The 20708-nt window shown below is 35.6% G+C and overlaps 1 protein-coding gene across 1 annotated transcript in view; it reads right to left on the bottom strand.

Annotated features, from left to right (window-relative positions):
- Positions 1-370: 370 nt before the first annotated feature.
- Positions 371-20708, bottom strand: part of gnai1 (guanine nucleotide binding protein (G protein), alpha inhibiting activity polypeptide 1) — a 29835-nt gene continuing 9497 nt past the window's right edge. Inside the window, exons 2-9 of the mRNA XM_052033423.1 lie at positions 11809-11851; positions 11529-11670; positions 9342-9499; positions 8581-8709; positions 6927-7056; positions 4577-4730; positions 2983-3190; positions 371-2394 (exon numbers count right to left, since the gene is read on the bottom strand). Of these exons, the coding sequence (XP_051889383.1) occupies positions 3000-3190; positions 4577-4730; positions 6927-7056; positions 8581-8709; positions 9342-9499; positions 11529-11670; positions 11809-11851 (947 nt within the window). The 3' untranslated portion in view covers positions 371-2394; positions 2983-2999. The remainder of the gene's footprint in view (positions 2395-2982; positions 3191-4576; positions 4731-6926; positions 7057-8580; positions 8710-9341; positions 9500-11528; positions 11671-11808; positions 11852-20708) is intronic.

Here is a 20708-nt window from a genome sequence, read left to right as displayed (position 1 = left end):
GCTCAGGTGGAGAACAGATGACAACATAAGCGAAATGATCAGTTTCTAGGCAAAGACCCAGATTGAGCAGTGTTAATCAAACATAGCATACCACATTGGACTTGAGATTTACAACATCAAGATGCCTGCCAAATAAAGAGCTCTCGTCTTTGTGATGAAGTAGCCCATGCACTCCCCATAGTTGTCTATGAAATGTACATGTTCAGGAAAAGCTATGACATATATTCATCTCCACAAACATGAGAGACAATGATAAGCCGAAGGCAACCACCTGTGATTGAAAGTAAGACATTTAACCAGCAGACATGCACATGGAGCCTCAAAAAAAAAGGTAAAGCAAATGTTCCACAAACCAGTTTAGACAGTAAAATTCCAGAACTCAAATTTTATTTAAGCTCACTTACTGACATCCATAATGGTACAGACCAAGTTCAAAAAAGCAGTAGTAATGATCACCGATATGAGTCAGTAGTTTCTATTTGTCTTGCCAAATCTTACATTTTTCCCAGGAACAGTGCAAGATGGTTCCACAATTAAATTCCACTTATTTCTGTATTCAGTGTGATCAACAGATTGTGGATCTAGCTGCACTTATCAGAAAATGCTTCATGAATAAGATTTGGTTGATAGAAAAGTTGTTCACCAGCAAGGCACAAAGTATTTGGACTAATTGTAAATAATTCTTTATTGACTGCAGCTATCCAAGTCCTAATTGCCTCTTACAGATGAAGAGGATATACTTTAAAGAAAATCAACAAGGATAACATAGCATATGTTTGTTGACCTAGCAGGAGGATTAATGTTTCAGTTACTTTATAAATGCTTTTTTGTTACATTTAAAAATCAGTGACATTAGCAAATTTTCTTTCACATTGATCTGTAGGTCAAACCGAAAATAAATTTTACATAAATTCATCTGTACAGTTAGTACATTTAACCACAATCTTAGCCTACATCACTCAAATGCACAAAATAGCTCCAAAAGGTGACAAATTTAGATACCTGCTTTTAGTCTGCACATTCTTTAGGATGTAGGCAACAGTTTTAACAGTACAAAATTAAATTGATAATGACTGCATTCCTGCATTACAGTAAAAGAATGCATGCACTTTATACTTATTTTGCTTGACATAACTGTATCTGACCCAACTTAAGTTAGAATTAAATGCTAAGATTGGTCAAACATATGCACAGGTGGCATTAGTTTAAACAAAAACATCTAAAAACTAAAAAAATGTAAAGTATCTACAAGATTTTCTAAGTGACAGCTTTTACCAAGATTTCATGAATACATTTTACATAGCCCCAGGACAGATTCAAGACAGAAATCTTAAGTTAAGCACTTAACTAAAAAAAATTCATCATCTGCATAAGGGTAAAGAAAAAAATTACACTGATGAAAAATTACAGTGCAGTAGACAAATAGTGAAGCTGGTACCCTGTACAGCAGAAAGCATTTGAAACAGACTTCCAACTTTACCTCAAATGTATGGTCAGAGAAACAGCTTAAAAAAATGTACTTTTGTAAATGTAAACTCAAAAGTACCTTTACTTCCGGTATTATTAACCAGAATTCCCCGATTTATTACAAGTTTCTATGTTGTAAAAGGTCACCCTTTCTCTAAGTGGAACAGACTTTTTTGGGTGAAGCATATACTCTTAAAATTTTATTGACACTGCCCGAGTCACTGCAATTTTATTAAGTGATGTGTTTGATCTTTCTACTCTCCCAAATGTTCAATGAATCTTTCCAAAGGATACACGTACAAATGTTAAGTTTCGCATACAAAAATGCTTTTCAGTTTGTTTCAGTTAAAAGTGTATAAAATTTTGGCATTACCTTTAAGGCAATGTAGAATAATGATGGTTAGTATTCTGCTGTAAGCAGTAGTGAACTGATTAAAAACCCTTCTTAGATGGAGCGGATCACAGCAGTGCACTCCCAATCATTATGTGAAAGCAAATAAAAGGTGATGATCACAAGAAACCTGTTAGCTTAATGTATTCATGCTACATTCTGCCAAGCAAAGTATCTTGCACAATTAACAAAGCATGCAGAATTAACAAAAGCTAGAAAAGGAAATGTGCTTATCTTCTTGGGTAAGCTAAAGTACAAATGTTCCTCCTCTTAGAGACGTAATTCTAAGATTAGGATGTCTTAGGAAAAACTTGTAAAATGTCTTACAATTAACAATGCTACAGTTACAGGCATACAAACAAATTGGACACAAACTGTTCAAAGTACACTACTCTAATTACTTAGAAAATATACAAGACAAACATAAATAAAGCTGTTACAACTGGCAAATTGTACAGTACTGGTCCTCCAATCAGCACATCTTCCCTTACTTTAATCCAGAAGCAGACAGGTTCAACTGAATATTTATTTTCAATCTGCAATAAAATAAAATCCTCCATTTAAAACAACAAAAACTCTCCATGTTTCCTGAAATGTTTGAGAAATAGGATGCATTCCAATAATTTTAATTACATTCCCAAACTGAAAAAGACTTACATTTACATAACCAGAACAGCCTAATGCACTCAATAATTAATGATTTGTTGAAAAATTAGAAGTCGCCACTGCGATATATAGAATATTTATCAAGGAATAGGGATGGATTATGTAGGATATAACCCCATTATGCAAAATCTAAAATCATGCCTTGTATTCAAAAGTTGTTAATTGTATTGGAATCTATATCAAGTTTCATAAATTAGAGAACTACTCAGAAAATGTGTCGTCAATAAGAGGATGCATCATAAAAAAATGATTAACCTACTGGAATTAGTAACCATAAGTGAAGAGATTTTGGGGATGGGATGGGAAGAGTAAAATTCTTGAGTAAGAATGGTGGTTTCCAATTGAAACTAGAAAATCAACTGTACAGTTTTCCAATGTATCATTTCACAAATAGCTTTTTCCACACATTCTGCCTGAAAATTCTACCTTGTCAAGAGGAAAAACAAAAGGCAACTTACCAATCCCTTCAACAGCTTTAAAATAGACCACAGTCCTTTAAGTTATTCTTTATAATGACATCAGTGACTGCATCAAACACAAACTGCACATTTTTGGTGTCTGTGGCACATGTAAAGTGGGTGTAGATTTCCTTAGTGTCTTTTCGTTTGTTCAGATCTTCAAATTGACATTGTATATAAGCTGCAGCCTCTTCATACGTGTTTGATCCTGTATAACAGGGTAACAGAAGCTTAAAAAATAAATATTTAGCTTATTACAAAATATTAATTTCCTGTCAAAAGGACCTTTAGTATATTCTCAACTATACTGCATGCACCATTCTATGGTTACAAGGCCTACAACTGATCTAACAAGCCAGATAACCAGCCTTTTAAAGTGTCCTCGTCATAGAACCTACAAATCCAAATTAATTGGTACAAGAATAGTATTTAACAACCAAGCAGAACAAGAGACACGTCATTCCTTTAAGAAAGTGCACACTTTACGTGAATTACAAGAGCAAGACAACACTAGGGACCTATAGTTACAATCTCTCAGATTTGTTTCAAAGACCACATTAAACCATGGCCTCCTTCCTGGCTGATCAACATTCTGAAATAACCATGCCTTGGTGACCAAAGTGAAGTAAAAATACTTATGCACACAAGAAATAAAAGCAGTGTTCGATGTGAATTTGCTAAGATCTGAACACCTTATAAAGGTATTCAATTTTTCAGTTCAGTCATCTGTAATCTATCCTGTTGCAGAATAACATCTGCGTCACAACATGCCCTTCCACCTATTTTCATTCCCTACTCCAGGTAATTAATGTAAATAGTAAACAAATGAGGATCAAAAACCAATCTCTGGGGTACTTCAGTAGTTATATTCTTCTAGATTGAAAAGGACCCATTTACTTCAACTGTTTTCTGTGACAGCCAGTTTTCAATGCATGCTAATATACTTCCTCCAGCACCTTGGGCTCTTCATACATATATCAGCCTCTTATGCCCCTTGTCAAATGCCTTTTGGAAATCTGTCTACAGGTTCCCCTCTATCAACACCACCCGTCACATCTTCTAAGGACTTGAGCAAACTTGTCAAACAATTTACCTTTCTTAAATTCATGTTGACTAGGTTTGATTATATTCAGCTTTCCTAAATGATTTCCTCTTTGATCATTGATTCTAGCATCCTGCCAACAATGGATATAAAATTAACTGGCCCTTAGTTCCCCACCCTCTATCCTCCCTTTTTCAAAAAGCCTCATTGGCTGTTTTGCATACCTACCTAGGTCACTTTTCTAATCATAAATAGCAGGAGTTTTTATGGATTTGTTGTGACATACAAGTTCTCTCTCAAAATCAATTTCCTCCCTTCTGGCGAACTTTTTAGTCTTCCGCTGCTGGATCACAAGGACTTTACTGTATTCTGGATTACCACCAGCCCTTATGTACCTGCTGTTCAGTTTTTACCATTATCCTTTTGTTGACCACAGATTGTGCCCCTTGCTCATGGAATCCATTCTTAACATTTGAAGGGTTAATACAAGACCCATCAAATATGTCTTAAGTCTGGCATTTTCATGCAAATATTAAAATATTACTATTTTACCTGCATATTCAGGAAAGCAAATTGTAAGAGGGCTTCTCTTTATCTTCTCTTCAAATAGATCTTTCTTGTTCAAGAACAGAATGATGGACGTGTCTGTAAACCATTTGTTGTTACAGATGCTATCAAATAGCTTCATGCTCTCATGCATTCGATTCTGTAGAAATACAATTATTAGAATTAGTATAATACTTTATGATTTAACTCACTGTACAAATAAGCTGGGTTCAATTCAATCCATCACAGATGGACAGATGAACTTTCAAAAACTTTGCCTTTTAGATCAGTTGTTTAAAACCTGTTGTCTACACTATAAGTGGACATATAAAATCCCATAGCATTTATCAATGAACAATTTTTTCTAAAGTGCTCAAATCAATATTACTCCATCATAATATCTCCAGTTTACATCTTGGGTTTAACATTACATCCAAATTCTCAAGATTTTGACAATCTACCACTCCCCAAGTACAACAATGAAGTTTCAGCATGGATTTTACTATCAAATCCAAGCAAACTCATCACCAAACTCCGAGACTTAGGACTCAACACCTCCCTTTACAACTGGATCCTTGACTTCCTGTCCAACAGACTGCAATAAGAATAGGCAGCAACACCACAATTATTCTCAACACTGGTGTCCCCCAAGGCTGAGTCCTCAGCCCCCTACTCTACTCCTTGTACAGTCATGACTGCGTAGCCAGATTCTGCTCTAACTCCATCTACAAGTTTGCAGATGATACCACTGTATCTCAAATGTAATAAGTCAGAGTACAGGAAGGAAATAGAGCACTTAGTAATATGTTGTCATGACAACAACCTTTCACTCAATGTCCTCTTTACATCAACAGTGCTGAGGTCAAGAGGGTTGAGAGCTTCAAGTTCCTAGGAGTGAACATCACCAATAGCCTGTCCTGGTCCAATCACATAGAAGCCACAGCATGAAAGCTCATGAGCACCTCTACTTCCTCGGGAGATTAAAGAAATTTGGCATGTCCCCATCAACCCTCAATTCTTAATCAATGCACCATACAAAAGCATCCTATCTGGATGCATCACAGCTTGGTATGGCAACTGCTCTGCCCAAGAAAGTGCAGAGAATTGTGGACACAGCTAAGCACATCAGAAACCAGCCTCCCCTATGTGGACTCTGTCTATACTTTGATCCTTTGGTAAAGCAGCCAGCATAAGCAAAGACCCCAACCACCCCAAACATTCTCTTTTTTCAAGGACAGCTTCTATCCTTGAGATAAGACTATTGAATGGTTCCCTAGTACAATAAGATGGTCTCTTAACCTCTCAATCAACCTTATGACTTTCCACCTTATTGTCTACCTGCATTGCACTGTGGCTGTTATACTTTATTCTGCATTGCATTGTTTTTTTTTTAAAACCTTGTATTACTTCAATTTACTATGTAATGAACTGATCTGTATGAACAGTATGCAAGCCAAGTTTTTCCACTGTACCTCAGTACGTGACAATAAACCAATTCCAAATCTATTGACCCCACAATAGTTTTCAAGGCAAATGTAATACCAATTTTCATAACGTAACAAGTGATCTCTAAAGCCAAAAACCAATGAAGTAAAATAGCAGGAAAAAAAATTTAAAAGACCAATCCATGCCAATTTTTTCAAGTAGGAAGGCTATCAGTTTCTTTTGTGAAATGAACATACCAGGTAGCTGTTAAATGTCACTTTTAGAGAAAGCTTTACAGTAGACAGAGTGCTGTTTGTAGAGATGGGTCAGAGATCAGTATGTCCACAAAAAAAAAAGACATACTCGACATAGCTGAATAATAATGACATTTTAATGATAGTTCATTTTTAAATATTCTGTAAATGTCATTTGTTAAAATTGTTCTAATCACATTTAAATAAAAAAACAAGTGATCTATGGTACTGAACTACTTCAAAGCATATCGTTGCAAAATAATTCAAGACTTATGATAATTCCCTGGTAATCTGCACTTGCAGATTCTAGTCATTCAGCTTCCAGCCTTTTGCAAATATTTTGACCCAGCAGTTGAATGTACATAGCAGTATCCCAATAGAGACTGCAATTTTCCCCACTCAGCTTCTCCTGATACCAGCCACCAATGACAAGGAGTTTTTGGTTTAGCAAACAGCTTCACCTCCACCACCAATGCTGCACTAACAAACAGCATTGTATCCATGCTCAGAACTCTAACACGAGAATGGCAGCATTACCCCATGCACATTTTCCTCAGCTCTCTAGCTTCAGGAACTTTTGGGGGGGGGGGGGGGGGAAGAGGAGGAAGTGGAAAGAAGGCTGCAGATTATATTTTATTTAGGAGCTGCTTTAAGAAGACCATGATTCATCCACTTACCATCTCCTCATCTTCTGCAAGAACAAGATCATAATCACTGAGGGCCACACAAAATATAATGGCAGTTACTCCTTCAAAGCAGTGGATCCACTTTTTGCGTTCAGACCTCTGGCCTCCCACATCAAACATTCTAAGAGGAAACATCACAGAATTTTTACATTTATAAACATCTGAAGTAGTCAACTTAAAGATGATGCAGAAATCTATCAACTCAGGCCACTAAAGTAGGTGGGAAAGACATGTTTTTACAAGTACATAATGGGCACTTATGGACAGTTGTACTCTGTGCAAATTATTTATCCAGCCACGTGGTATCACTTGCCTAACTGTAATGCAAACAGTCCTCACTTCAACATCCATTAAGAACAATCCAAAAGACTTGGGGCAGATGATCTTCAGAATTCTGAAAATTCAGACCAAAGCACTTCCTATCCAAGCCATCAAATCAATAAGTCAAGAATGCAACCTGAATGCAGCTGATTAGCTGCCTGAAGACACAGTTGTTGCTTAACCAGTGGCAGTACAGTGTAGCATAATGGACTAGCAGCACAGTCAGAGAGCTGTAGAGATAAGTTCAAAACCCTTGCAGGTAGCTGCAGAATTTAAATTCATAACGAAAACACCAGGAAATATGAAGCAAAAAGGAAAACAGCCTTGATACTGTAATTGTAAAACTATTGGATTGTTATTAAAAACTTCTGATTTACTAAGATCCTTTGGGGAAGGAAACGTTTTCCTCGTGAAATGCAATCTCAGACCCTCCAATGTGGTTGGCTCTTCACTCTCTTCCGAGCTCAAGAGTAATTAGAGATGGACAACAAACATTGGTGTTGCCAGCAATTCCCATATTTTGTGAATGATTAAATTAAACATATTAGGCCCCACCTTTAAGAATGCATTTATATTTGCAGCAATTCTGTGCACATCTGGTAGGGACAGAGTAGTGGCTGAGGAATGGAATATAATTGTCGCATATTGATAAACTAATGTCGTGACACGCACTATACTGTTCAAATTCCCTTCCAAACCACTTTTCAATTGTATTCTGATCATTTGAATGCATTTGGCAACTTATTTAAATGGTTCAAAATCTTCTACAGACAAGTTTCTTCTAGCTAAAATAAAAACTGTCAAGCTATACTGCAATAAGATCGTTGAATTATGGTCTACACATGGCTTAAGCGATGATGATTGCTGCAAACTTAGAACAACAGAAAAAATGCCTTTTAAATCAGAGCTGCATTTGGTATACTCGAAAACACCTCCATGCTATACATCTTACAGAATTTAAAAGTATGTTAAATCTACACACAAATGCACCAACATCATACTAGACTACATTATATACCACATTATATACTGTTCAAAACTGATCACTTTGCACTAAAATGGATTTTGGTTTTGTTTTTGTAAAAATTGTTTATAATTTATGTTTAATTTACGTTTTTCTTGAGAATGCTGCTTATATAATGCTATGTGCCTGTGATGACGTTGACAATTCATTTTACTGGATAATTCATTTTGGTGTGATAACAAATTAAATCATTAGACTTACTTTTCTCTGCTCATTTTGAAGTTTCAAAACAACTGTCCTGGTCAGTGAAGTGGTTAAATTAGTTACAACTAAAATCATTGGAAGAATTACAATACTTACTTAAAGTGCAGGTCCTTAAATGTAAAATGGGTCTCCACAATGCCTGTTGTTTTAACTCTGGTCCTCAGAACATCTTGCTGAGTTGGAATGTAACTTGCTTGTGCAACCCTATCCAAGTCATTCAGATAACTGATAGCAAAAAAAGTGATCAAAAGCTGCAGTTATTCTCAAATCGTTTTCAATGTTCAAGTTTCCATGGTCCTTTTAAAATTTTTAGTTAAACTCTTAGTCCTCAGTTGATGTAGATGTTTGAATCATTTCCTCTTTTCACACCCTAAAGAACCAACACCTTGCTATTGTACTGTTCCCCATGTTAGTCAAAGTACTCTGCCATTATTGAAATGCTTATCTTGCCAGTGAGCACTGACCAACTATTCAATTAGTTGGTCTCGCATCAAATCTGAGCCAGTAGCTACCAAGACCTCCACACCTATTGCTGAAAGTCATTCAGAAATAAGAAATCTTAGCACATCTGGCAAGATTTATTTAACAGCTCTGCTTCACTTCTGCTGAAATCAGTCTTTTCAGATTGGCTTTGACTAGTCCAAATGACATTGCCCAGACCAAATACTGCAAGCAGCTAGCAAAAATAAACCACATAAACTTACTATGTTTGGGGGCACCACATTACCTCCAATGAAGGATCTGGAACATCAATTTTTTTTTAAGTTCTCATACATTTCACAGTTTAAATAGCTTCAGAATGCTGAAGCAGTTTTGCTTCCCCATTTCCTGAGATTGCCATAACATACAATACTTACTATGCAGCAGAGTCATTCAGTTGATATTCTCTGGACCTACTAAAGCATGCCTGAACACCACTATCCTTCCAGAGTCTTTTGATTACTCCTGCAAGTTCCACCGTCATAAAACCTTCTTCTGCAGCACCAGCCAAGACAAACAACTGGCGAGCATCATCCTAAGGGAAAATTTCAATGTTTTGAGTGAAACAGGATTTCAAATATGTTCCTTAATGAATTTACTAGTTTCCTTTCTTTTAATTTTTTTTGAAACCTTGAACATACATTAATTGCCTACCAGGGAGAACACCTTTTAAAAGAACATTTGCACACCTTGCATAATAAATCTAAGCAGAAGATAAACAGAATTCTAAGGTGGCAAGCCAACTTGTCAATAGACTGGCCACCTTTAGATGTTCTAAGTAATTCCATTCAATGAAAAATGAGGAACCACTCCAAATTCAATCCTGGAAAAAATAACAGCCAGTTACACTTACATAAATCCAGAAACAACTAACATTTGCTCAGAGGATGCTGACTTGGTGCTTTCTCCTGCATCAGACCATGCTTTGTTCAAGAGTGACAACGGTGACTTTTATTAACATTAATGTACAAATTTTTAATGACACATCATAAATACATAGCTCATAGAAATCAGACAAATCTTCAAACAATTGTTATTCTAGCCAAAACAACAATATGACTTGTATTGAAAGAATATTTTAAAACAACTCAAATTTAAAGACAGTGCCAGAGCCAATAAGAAACCATTTTATAAATTGTGGCAGGATATTTTAAATAATGGCACTTTTATGTTGACGTACATCCGAAGGCAGCAACCTTTTCAAGTGATTGGTGTTTCCACTGGTTCTGCAAAAATAAATGTACTAATTTCAGCAAAGCTAATGACTAGAAGGCACATTGTTTCAAGTAGGATTTGATCATCAATCAACCTAAGCGAACAGAGGTTTACCTGATACTGGCATCAGCAACTTGAAAATGGGTGTCAAGAGCCAACAAGTCACAGGAATATTTTTTCCATGTAAAATTGGTAGACAAATTTTACAACAAATCAAATACAGATCCCAAAGGAGTAGGATTGGAAGACAAATGGAAACATGAAAAACACAATTAGGTTCCTTTGCATTAAATGGATAATCCAAGGTGATAGATGGAATGTAAACACAAATCAAGGAGAAATTTCATGCAATCCATGCACAAATTTGGTTGGACACATCTCAAATTGACATTGGTGTGAAATGCAAATGGATCTTTCACTTCATTCAGTCATTACAAGTTTGCAATCAAATCAAAAAGGAGGACTGAATAAGAAAAAAATTCTTCACTCAGTAGCTGGTGAATCTGTCACATTCTCTATCACAGGAGGTTGTAGAGACCAAGTGCTGAATATTTTTGAGGAGGAATTTGATAGACTTTGACACAAAAAGCATCAAAGGACATGAAGAGCAGTATTGTGCTATTCAGATAGAGGATCAGCCATTGTCTTACTGAATGATTTTGTATTAAAAACATGCAGTTCTGCAACTTTGTTTTTAGATAAGATATCCTTATTAGTCACATGTACATTGAAACACACAGTGAAATACATCTTTTGCAGAGAGTATTCTGGGGGCAGCCCGCAAGTGTCACCATGCTTCCGGCACCAACATAGCATGCCCACAACTTCCTAACCCATATGTCTTTGGAATGTGGGAGGAAACCGGAGCACCTGGAGGAAACCCACGCAGACACGGGGAGAATGTACAAACTCCGGAATTGAACCCGGGTCGTTGGTGCTGTAATAGCATTACACTAACTGCTGCACTACAGTGCTTGCTACTAGAGTGAACTAGAACTAGAGTGAAATAATAGTCTTTGGCAGAATAATTGCTGTTCATTGCATATAGGTTTACATGTACCCATAGCATGGATAATACCTGCAAAATTTATTTTAAAAAAAATCATGATTGTAATTCAAGTTGGTCCTCAAAAGACCACAAGCACAGAACACTTCTTATACAGACAAATAAATAATGGATCTTATTTATTCTTCCTACCACCTTGAAGGTTTCAATGAACTATCAAGTTCAAATTACTCAAGTTTGGCCCATGGTTTTAACTTTCATCTGCTAGTCACAAAACATTTACAAGATCAGACTTGAGTCCAGCAATGAAATTAGAATGTTAAAATTTCTCTATAATACTTACTGCTCTTGCAGAATCACCAAAGTCTATCTTCAATCTTCCCATTGCTCGAATAATGGCAATAATGGACTGAATGGTATTGCTGTAGACAACAGCTTTATATTGTTTACATTCTTCTTCTGAATAACCTGCCTCATGTATAATCCTACAAAGAAAAGTATACTATAAATTTAATTTCTCGATGCAAAGAAAATTCAACACTTTCTAATACACTAAACAACATCATCCTCCTACCCCTCCCCACAGACACCCAAGTGCCCAGCAAAAACAACAGCATACTTACTTCATCTGTTTAACAATGGTGCTTTTGCCAGATTCACCAGCACCTGTGAACAAATGGAAAAACTTCAAATGTAGTTTATGTACAAACACTATTTCTGTCCACACCCCCCCCCCCCCAACAAAAATCACTGATCCAGTGCAACCAAGCTACTTGCCAGGTCGCAAAAATTATCAGATGGCTAGCATGAGAGAGGGTGCTCAAAATATAATCAATTTCCATTATAAAATTAATTTATTATATCACCAGCAAAAATACATTGAAGTACTTAGGTCACACAAAGACACGTAGAATCCAACATTTATGAAATTACTTCAACAATGAATACACCCATAAACTACAAACATTCTAGACATAGGCAACACTATAGTTCATTTCTAATATATCCTGGTGATGATAGACTGTATAGCAGTTCCAGGTATAATTTTTGTCAGTCAGAATTTTATATGATCACGTCTTAAATTGATCACACAGCTGACCTCCGCATCATGGGAGGTGGGAAGGATGCATTCCTAGAAAACTATCCGCTTCTCAAATTTCTGTAATGTAAAGCCTCATTGTCTGTATGTATCAAGAAATGAGTTGAAAAAATGCATCTACTTTTCTCCCCCACTTAAAATTTCATAAGAGCAAATTTATGTTCTATATCCCAGATTTTTGGTAACGATTCATGAATTCTGCAAGGACAAATTTCCATTACCCAAACTACCGTAGCACAGGGGTCGCCTATATTATTGCATTCTAAGCAATAGTGAAGGGATGCTGCACAAGATTTCATTCAACTGCATTGAGGGAAATACAACATTTCAATAGGAAGTATTTTTCAGTGCAAGGTCACCCTAGTTAATTTTTATTCTTGAATGATCATCAGCATCAAATTTGGTAATAATCTTATTTCTGTTTCACTGTTCTAATCCCATGAATTGACCATCATGGTTCCTGTATTACAAGAATCTTGGTACTTCAGAGTATTTAAATGGCTTTAAAATCCTTTGAGATATTCCCCAGCTTGTATAGGGAAAATTCAATTTGAAATGCTCTTGAAGTCAGGAAGGTAGAAGCTGAATATCACATGTCCCTTGACTTGAAAAGATTGAAGAAATAACAATACCAGATTAATTATTGTACCCAATTGATTCCTTTTTGTAAATTATGTTTACAGCAAGAATAGAAACTAATAAGGGACAATGGAACAAAACGTGCAACAGTCTTTTACTGCACTTATTCCTAACTTGAGACATAACAATTTGACATACCCAGGAAGCATTAGGTTCAGATGGTTCATTAAGCAAATAGCCTCAATAATGCAATTGTTTCATATGATCAGAATCTTCCAATCTTCCCCAAACTCCATTTTATAGAAAATTAGCAAAAGAAAATTTTGCTAACCACCAGGCCAGTCACAAAAACTAGTACATCAAACTGCTTCCTCCCTCAAATATCTATGTAATTTTTCCCTCAACTACTTCCTTATAATCTTCCTCCTCTTGCTTGCTTTATACATGAACATCTATATCATGACTAAATACTGGCTATTTCAAAGCACCTTCAATCAGGGTCTTATTTATCAATTCTCCTTGAGGAATTAAGATTTTAAATGGCTTTATTCTGAGCAATCTAATATTCTTAAACTTTTTACACTTCAAAAGGAAAAGGCTTGGCTGTTATTTATAAATGTGTGCCAAAAGGCCTTAACACAGTAGTGCATAGATTTTAAGAAAATAAAGACAAAGGATATTAAGGAAGTGTAGAAATACACAGGGAAAATTGACCAAGAGCAGAAAAGGGAAATGTGCTGGGGGTGGGTAGCGAAGAAGGTTGGCAGAAAACAAAGAAAATGTTAAATTAGGTTGCAGAAACTAAATTCAACAGAACCACAACTTCATAAGTCCCTTTAAAAATTCTAATGCTTTGCCATTCTAATCAGATATTGATAATTATGAAGTTATATGAAGCCTGTGCACTGTATACCTTGAGAGATAGAGTCCTACATTAACACAAGCTGGCAAACAGCTTAACTGAAGCAGCTGTGGAAATCTTTATAAAAGAGGAGGACTCTGAATAAGCATCACTCAACTAGAGACTTGCTGCAACACAAAATGACATTTCCTCCACTTACCAGAGTCAGGTGTGACAAACCATAATAAATTCCACATGTTCAGACCCGAATCCAATTAGAATTATAAATATATTCCTTCTCCTGTCATAACAAGGAGGGGAAAGAGCAAAGCATGTTGGGGACAAATGTCATACCCAATCATACTGATGCATATTAAAAGTAACCCACAGACAGTCAAGATGGGATTGGTTGCATTGCTGAAACCATTCCTTAGTCTGAACTAAAGATTATTATTACTATGCATAGCAGTGCTGTTTCAGCCAGGCACTTTATATCAGGGATGATGCCTTAAATTAACCTTCGAGCAGAACTCTGCACAAAGGATCCTGGTGGTACCTTTTATCTTTGCACTTTGACACAAATTTTGACTTTTCCCTCAGTTTCAATTCTTTAAAAACTTCCCACATCCAGTCTGCACCAGTCTCTCACCTGGTACATTTAGACTAGAGGGAACTTCGAACATTAAATCAAGAAAACATCAGATTCTCTATACCTGATAGCTTATGATTGAACAGAAATGTTTTTAAACCTTTGAGGTTGCATGACACTGTACTGCAGTTATTGCCAGTTAGTGAGCTGAATATCACATGTCCCTTGACTCAAAAAGATTGAAAAAGCATACTGCTTCTGCCCACTATATTCACAGCCTGCAAGTATCATCTAATCACTGACATAAATAATCAATTATGCTCCTCTCACCACTGAAATTCCCCTCTCGGTATTGCCAGCATTTTACACTTTTATTCAGATTGCTAGTGTATGCAACATTTTGGTCTTATTACTCTTTGGTTAAATATAGCAAAATGAAAATTAAAGGCTGAAAAATTAAGTAGAGGGAGCTGATGTTTCTACTAAAATTCATATGCAAGATGCAGTTTAAAAAAGTAAAAGATAAAAGTAAAAATAAAAAGTAAAAAATAAAATGCAATGTAATTTATTTAAGTCCTGAATATGTGCCAGCTAGATCTTTGAGGATAACAAACCACCTGAATAGAAAAATTTAAACTGGCTAAAATCTTGTGCATAGTATCTGTGGCTTGCTACTCCAAATGAGTGCTGTGAGTTTCAAAGTGGAATACATTGACTCAGAGGTGGCACTATGCCCAATCACTTCAGGAACATTCATTGTGTTAACATCAGTTCAAAAATAAATTTAACAATGACTGGAAACAAATGTTTGGCAGCAAACATGAACTATTCCCTTGCATGAAAAACACTTCATTTATTTACATTCATGGGCTTAATTTCTGTGTTCTCATAAGTATTAATTCACAAAGCACTGCAGAAGGTGTTTTTGTTTTGAGTCCAGCCAACAGCAATAGCCTGAGAAAAAAAGTATGAACAACCAATCATCTTTCATCATTCAAAAAAATCTCGACAGGGCAAATATACCATAGGATTTATAAGTGCATATGAATTTCTAGTTTGATGCTGAACCACAACCCAAACATGCAGCCCTAATTCAGTACAGGACACGTTCATAACTGCAACTTGTCTTCCAAACCCAGACTGCCATCCATTGAGCCAAGCATTTAGTCAGTTTCCACTATCAAGCTGAAACATTTCCTGCTGTGAGTATAGATGACATTTTCTAATCACGTCACCATAACATCAGTGAAACATTAACAATTTTCTAGCCAACACTTCTCAAAGCACTTTCTCCTGCCCCCACCCCTCACAAACAAGATTCAAGTTCCCCATTTTTGTGCAACACATCAATAAGATAGACAACACAGGAAACAATGTCCCACCTCATTAATGAAGGAACAATGGAACTAATCACTCATCCATTTTTGCATTGTTTTTCTAGCAAGGTTTCCACACAAGGATGGATTGGATATAATTGTGTGGTTTTACTGCCAAATATGACAAGAAGCTTCAAACTAAAAGTAGTATGGTGGTAGTGGGGGAGGGCAAGGAGGCCTTTAAATAAAAGGAGGCACAAATAAGACTCTGGTAATCTGGAAAATATAATTCTTACATTAATACAGAACAAAATAATGAGACGAAATTACTGCTTGGAATAGTTTCCATTTTTGCAAGTATTTATGATACTTTGTGCCCTATAACGTTATACCTGCTGGATTATTCAATTTGTCAAGCAAAATCTTTGAACTGCTTGACAATAATAAATGTCATAGTTTTTGAATATTTCACAACACAAAAACCCTTGAAAACCATTGGCTAAAACACCTTGCCTATATTTGGTATTTTCCTTGCGATTTCTCCTAAACGTTACCCAGCCATGTCTGTTAATCATATCAAAATTACTTCAGGTCCTTGACAATTGCAACGTAGTTTCAAAGAGTAATCTGACTCAAGATTCTGAACAGCTAAATGCTAAAAATTCAAATTCTAAATTTAGCACAACTGGTAATTATTTCAAACAGTTCCATAAACAATGCACCCCATTAAAGGCAAGCTAAACAATGATCCAATAACATCCCACCTAATCTTAGTTATGTGCTTAAACTAATCAAGTATTAGGGTATAATAGGTTTCAATCGCATTAGTTAATTGTGTTAAGACTCTTCTAAAAGTCAAGTGATTATATCCAAAGTGTAGCTGAGCAAAGATAAATAAAATCACGAGTAAAAGCAGAGCACAACAGCACAATTCTGCCGTATCTCTGGAATGCTTCAATGTATCTGTGTGGATAATTTTAAACACAAAACACCCTCCAGATGAGAGGAAAGGGAGAGTTGTCAAATTACTTTTCAGTTAACTCATAAACCAGTGACTAATTCCGTGAATCCTTTCAGCCAATAAGATAATACCATTTGAGATACCATTTGCTTCTGCAAGTTTCTTCACTGAAGTCTGCACGCACAAACAAGGATGGATTAGACACAACAGTGGTGTGATCTTACTGCCAAATAACAACCCCCTGAACAGCCATTACAAAGAGATTTATAGAAAGCTCATTAAATGTGTAACCATGGCCCAGGACTTCAACCAAAATAAATAAAATGCTGAGGTGGGTGGGGGAAGAAACATTTAATTGTGCTCTTAACAGGAAAGAAAAGGACATAAATGAAAAAGCTGTCTTCAGCATTAAATATTCACTAAAATATTCACACAAATTCATCTTTCTAAAGTACTATACTGCTTCAATGCCTATTGAATAGCTCTAATAACTCAAAGTTAACGATGTTTTGAAAATCCTATTTTCAGTTGGTCACTGAATATTTCAAGTATCTGTAGATTACTGCCCAAGTACAAATCAACAATTCTGAACATTCAGATCAAAATGATATAATAATTTAAAAAAAGAGCTAGAAACATTGGAAGATAAATGAAACATTTACTTAAAATGTCACTGCATTTTGTACAAAATATGTTTGCTGATAGAGAGCATAGCTATATTATATTATAGTGTCAAAGTTTAACTGTATGAGTTCCAGGTCTGCCACTTAATGCCATAATCCTAGTTTTTGAAATAAAATTGTGTGTATATTATATATATACACACACACACACACATCCATCTGGAAAGATGATCTAGAGGGAATAAATAATTTTTTTTACATATAAAAATTATTTTTATATATATAAAACTTACTCCATTAACAAACAATTCTGGATGGAAAAAAATGTTCTTTGGGGACTTGCTCAAATTGCAGGCACACATTCAATACCTTGGCTGTATTCTGGGTGTACTGCACAAGCTGAAACAATAGATCTGCAGCAATACATATTACAGAATAATTAACTCTTTCAAATACGAAGGGAATTCTGGATAGGCAAGACATCTTAAAATTAAGTAAACTCAAATCCTATAAGATTTGGTATAAATTTAATCCTGGAAATTCAATTAAAATAATATCATTCAAGCATTTCTCCTGTTGCAGTCGTGTCAAAATACTGTTCTAGACACTTATGGGAAAAATCACCCCTTTAAAATATACATTCGTTTCTGCCAATATTTAAAATGTAAAAGATGGAAATTTTTATTTCATAAATGACAGCTACAGTATGTTATTTCATGACTTCAATTGATTGTAATCATAATGCTTTGTTATTTCTTAGAACAGATCAAATAACAAGACAAATACAATTTCAAGAATAAGTATTTATGCTCATGACATAACAATCATGATATACTGAACTGCCCCAGAAAAAAAAAGCTGTTCTGTTCCATTTAGAGGCTCAAGGTAGATTACTTCTCTAAATACCACTTTCCACAAAATTTATAATCCTGCCAATATTTAAAAGTGGAAGATGTAAAATTCTTTGCAAGAAGATTACTTGCAAAGAGACAAAATGGTTTCAAACTCAACCTTATCTCAAACTTAAGGGATAATAAAAGATCCATATTTTAGACCTGATTACAACTCATGCAATAAGTGAAAAACTGCAGATACTATATCTGATAGAAAACATGCATGGTCCATAGAGCTTACTTGTCTAAAGACAAACTATCCCATTTTTAATTCAGATATATCTCCTTACTGTGACAAATGCAATAACAGAGAGGCTTCTTTAATTCACGTTTTGGACGTGTCAGAGTCTTTAAAATATTGGACAGAGGTATTTCAAACTTTTTCTGTGCTTTTTAAAATAAATTTTAAACTTAATCCTTTGACTGCATTATTTGGGATTGTCGGAGAAAAAGATAACTTGAGGCTTCTGATCTGCATATTCTGGCTTTTATTTCTCTTATAGCCAGAAGGACTGTGTTGCTTAAATGGAAGGAAGTTACTCTGCTTCCTCATGCTCAATGGTTACAGGATGTTAAGTCATACCTGAATCTAGAGAAGATCTGTTGTTCAATTCTTGAATCTAACTTAGACTTTCAAATCCTGTGGGGACCTTTTTTTGAATTATTTTCAAAACCTTTGGTTTTGTGACTAAAGTACAGATATTGGCTGATACTGTTATGTCTCAAGGGTCTTTCCTTGCCTTTTTTTTAAAACCAAACAGCTCCGGTTTTTGTTAGTGGATGTAGATTTTTTTTTAATAATAAAATTATTCCAATTTTTTCTTTATTAAATTAATAATCACATGTGACAGAGTATTGTGATTTCAAGTATGATTTAACACAATGTATTTAGTATTTTTATCCTCTTTTTGATGCATATACTCCATTTTTTGGAATTAATAAAAATATTGTAAAGAGAAAACATACATAATAATGTAAACACCAACTAAGCAGCTAGGCAGTATTTGTGGAGAGAGAAGTATATTCAACACGTCATCGACTTGGAACATTAATTTGTTTCTTTCCACAGATGCTACTTGAACCCAATAGTAATTTCAATGTTTGTTTTTGTTTCAATTTGTGCTGTTGCTTTCAGTTTTATTCTTCTGTATCTGAGAATAAACTACTTAAGTCTTTACTTCTTTCCTTTCTACCCACCAGCCCCTGCCCCTTCCCCCCCCCCCCCCACCCCACTCTCCTCCAACAACCGTTGTATTTATTGAATCACTGAAAGCATTACGATTCTCATCCCAAAGTTGCCTGGCTACTCCAACACCCAGGACATAACACCCCAACTCTGTTCAAACAGACTGCTGTACTTGTTGCACTAAAACCACAACAGCAAGTAGTTGACGGGCCATGTGCTCTGGGTTGTCCTGACCTCAAAGTGTAAATCTGCTTGTTTGTACTGGCAGAACCATTGGCCCAAAGTCTAGTCTCTACAGCATTAGAGATAGACTGAATCCAATATTAAGCTGTTTGGTTATGAGCATAACAAATCAGCACAGCAGAACAACTCATTTTGGTCGATGGTTATTGTCCATGTGGTAATTAGTCTCCTGATGGATCTGACCTTGCTTACATTACTTAGACCAAGATAACTGCTTTTATTATTCAAGTTTCAACCATACATTTTATTGGTCATCTTGCATCACAGCTGCAGAAATCCTCTGAAACAAGGTGAACCCCTGAAAGCCAGCATCTGATAAATTTGACGGCTTATTATTCTATTGGCCTGTTTTCTTTTCTTGCAATTTAAATTCAGTGGGTTCTTTCACCTTTTAACATAATTCAACTTAAAGATTTCTACTGAACAAGACTAAAAAGTTTGAGCGCCAAATTTACTCAGCTACAACAATCTGTGGTGCAGTGGCAGTAAATCACAGAAGCAAACATCTGGTATTTGAGATTATTGCAAGAACAATCACTTCCTTTACAGTCTTCTGTTGGTCACATTTAGGTTACCCATGATCTGCTATATAAATGTTCCCAAAGGAAACACCTTAGTTACTTAATTAACCATTATGATAGCAATATTAATGAAGCAGTTAACACCAAGTATCAGAAAATCAGCAAGTTAGAAAAAAAAAATCACCAAAAATCCATCATGGAAAGTGGGAACACAAATCTATTTCCACCTCTCCACAATCCTATAGCATTTTAATTTGCTCAATTAAATTCGAAAATATTTGCCACCCCTTGGGCTGTATTCATAATCTATGGAATTCACCATCAGCAGTGCATACTCAGCAATACCTCAAGGAGCAAAACTTTCATCTTTCCAAAGTTTGTACTTCATCCAAGATTGTAACATCTCCAAGCAGCAGCATTTGTTTAGTCATCTCCATGAATTGTACTACTTAACATGCAGTTTTCCCTTTCCCCTTCTTGGCTCAAATTCCTCTAACAACAAAAAGGTGTGGCTTCAAGATATCCAGGATAATAACTTCATTACAAACCTACAGCACCAATTTGCTTTTATTATTTTGGTCCACAAAGGCAAACAAAAATTTGAACACTAAACTACCATAAAATAACGAGTCATCATTGGGTGGAAAACCGAATCTTATATCCACAATTGCC

This window comes from Pristis pectinata, chromosome 19 (genome assembly GCF_009764475.1).
Source record: "Pristis pectinata isolate sPriPec2 chromosome 19, sPriPec2.1.pri, whole genome shotgun sequence".
NCBI classification, from domain to species: domain Eukaryota; kingdom Metazoa; phylum Chordata; class Chondrichthyes; order Rhinopristiformes; family Pristidae; genus Pristis; species Pristis pectinata.
The sequence above is the reverse complement of the archived record's forward strand: the minus strand, read 5'-3'. Positions and strand labels throughout refer to the sequence as shown.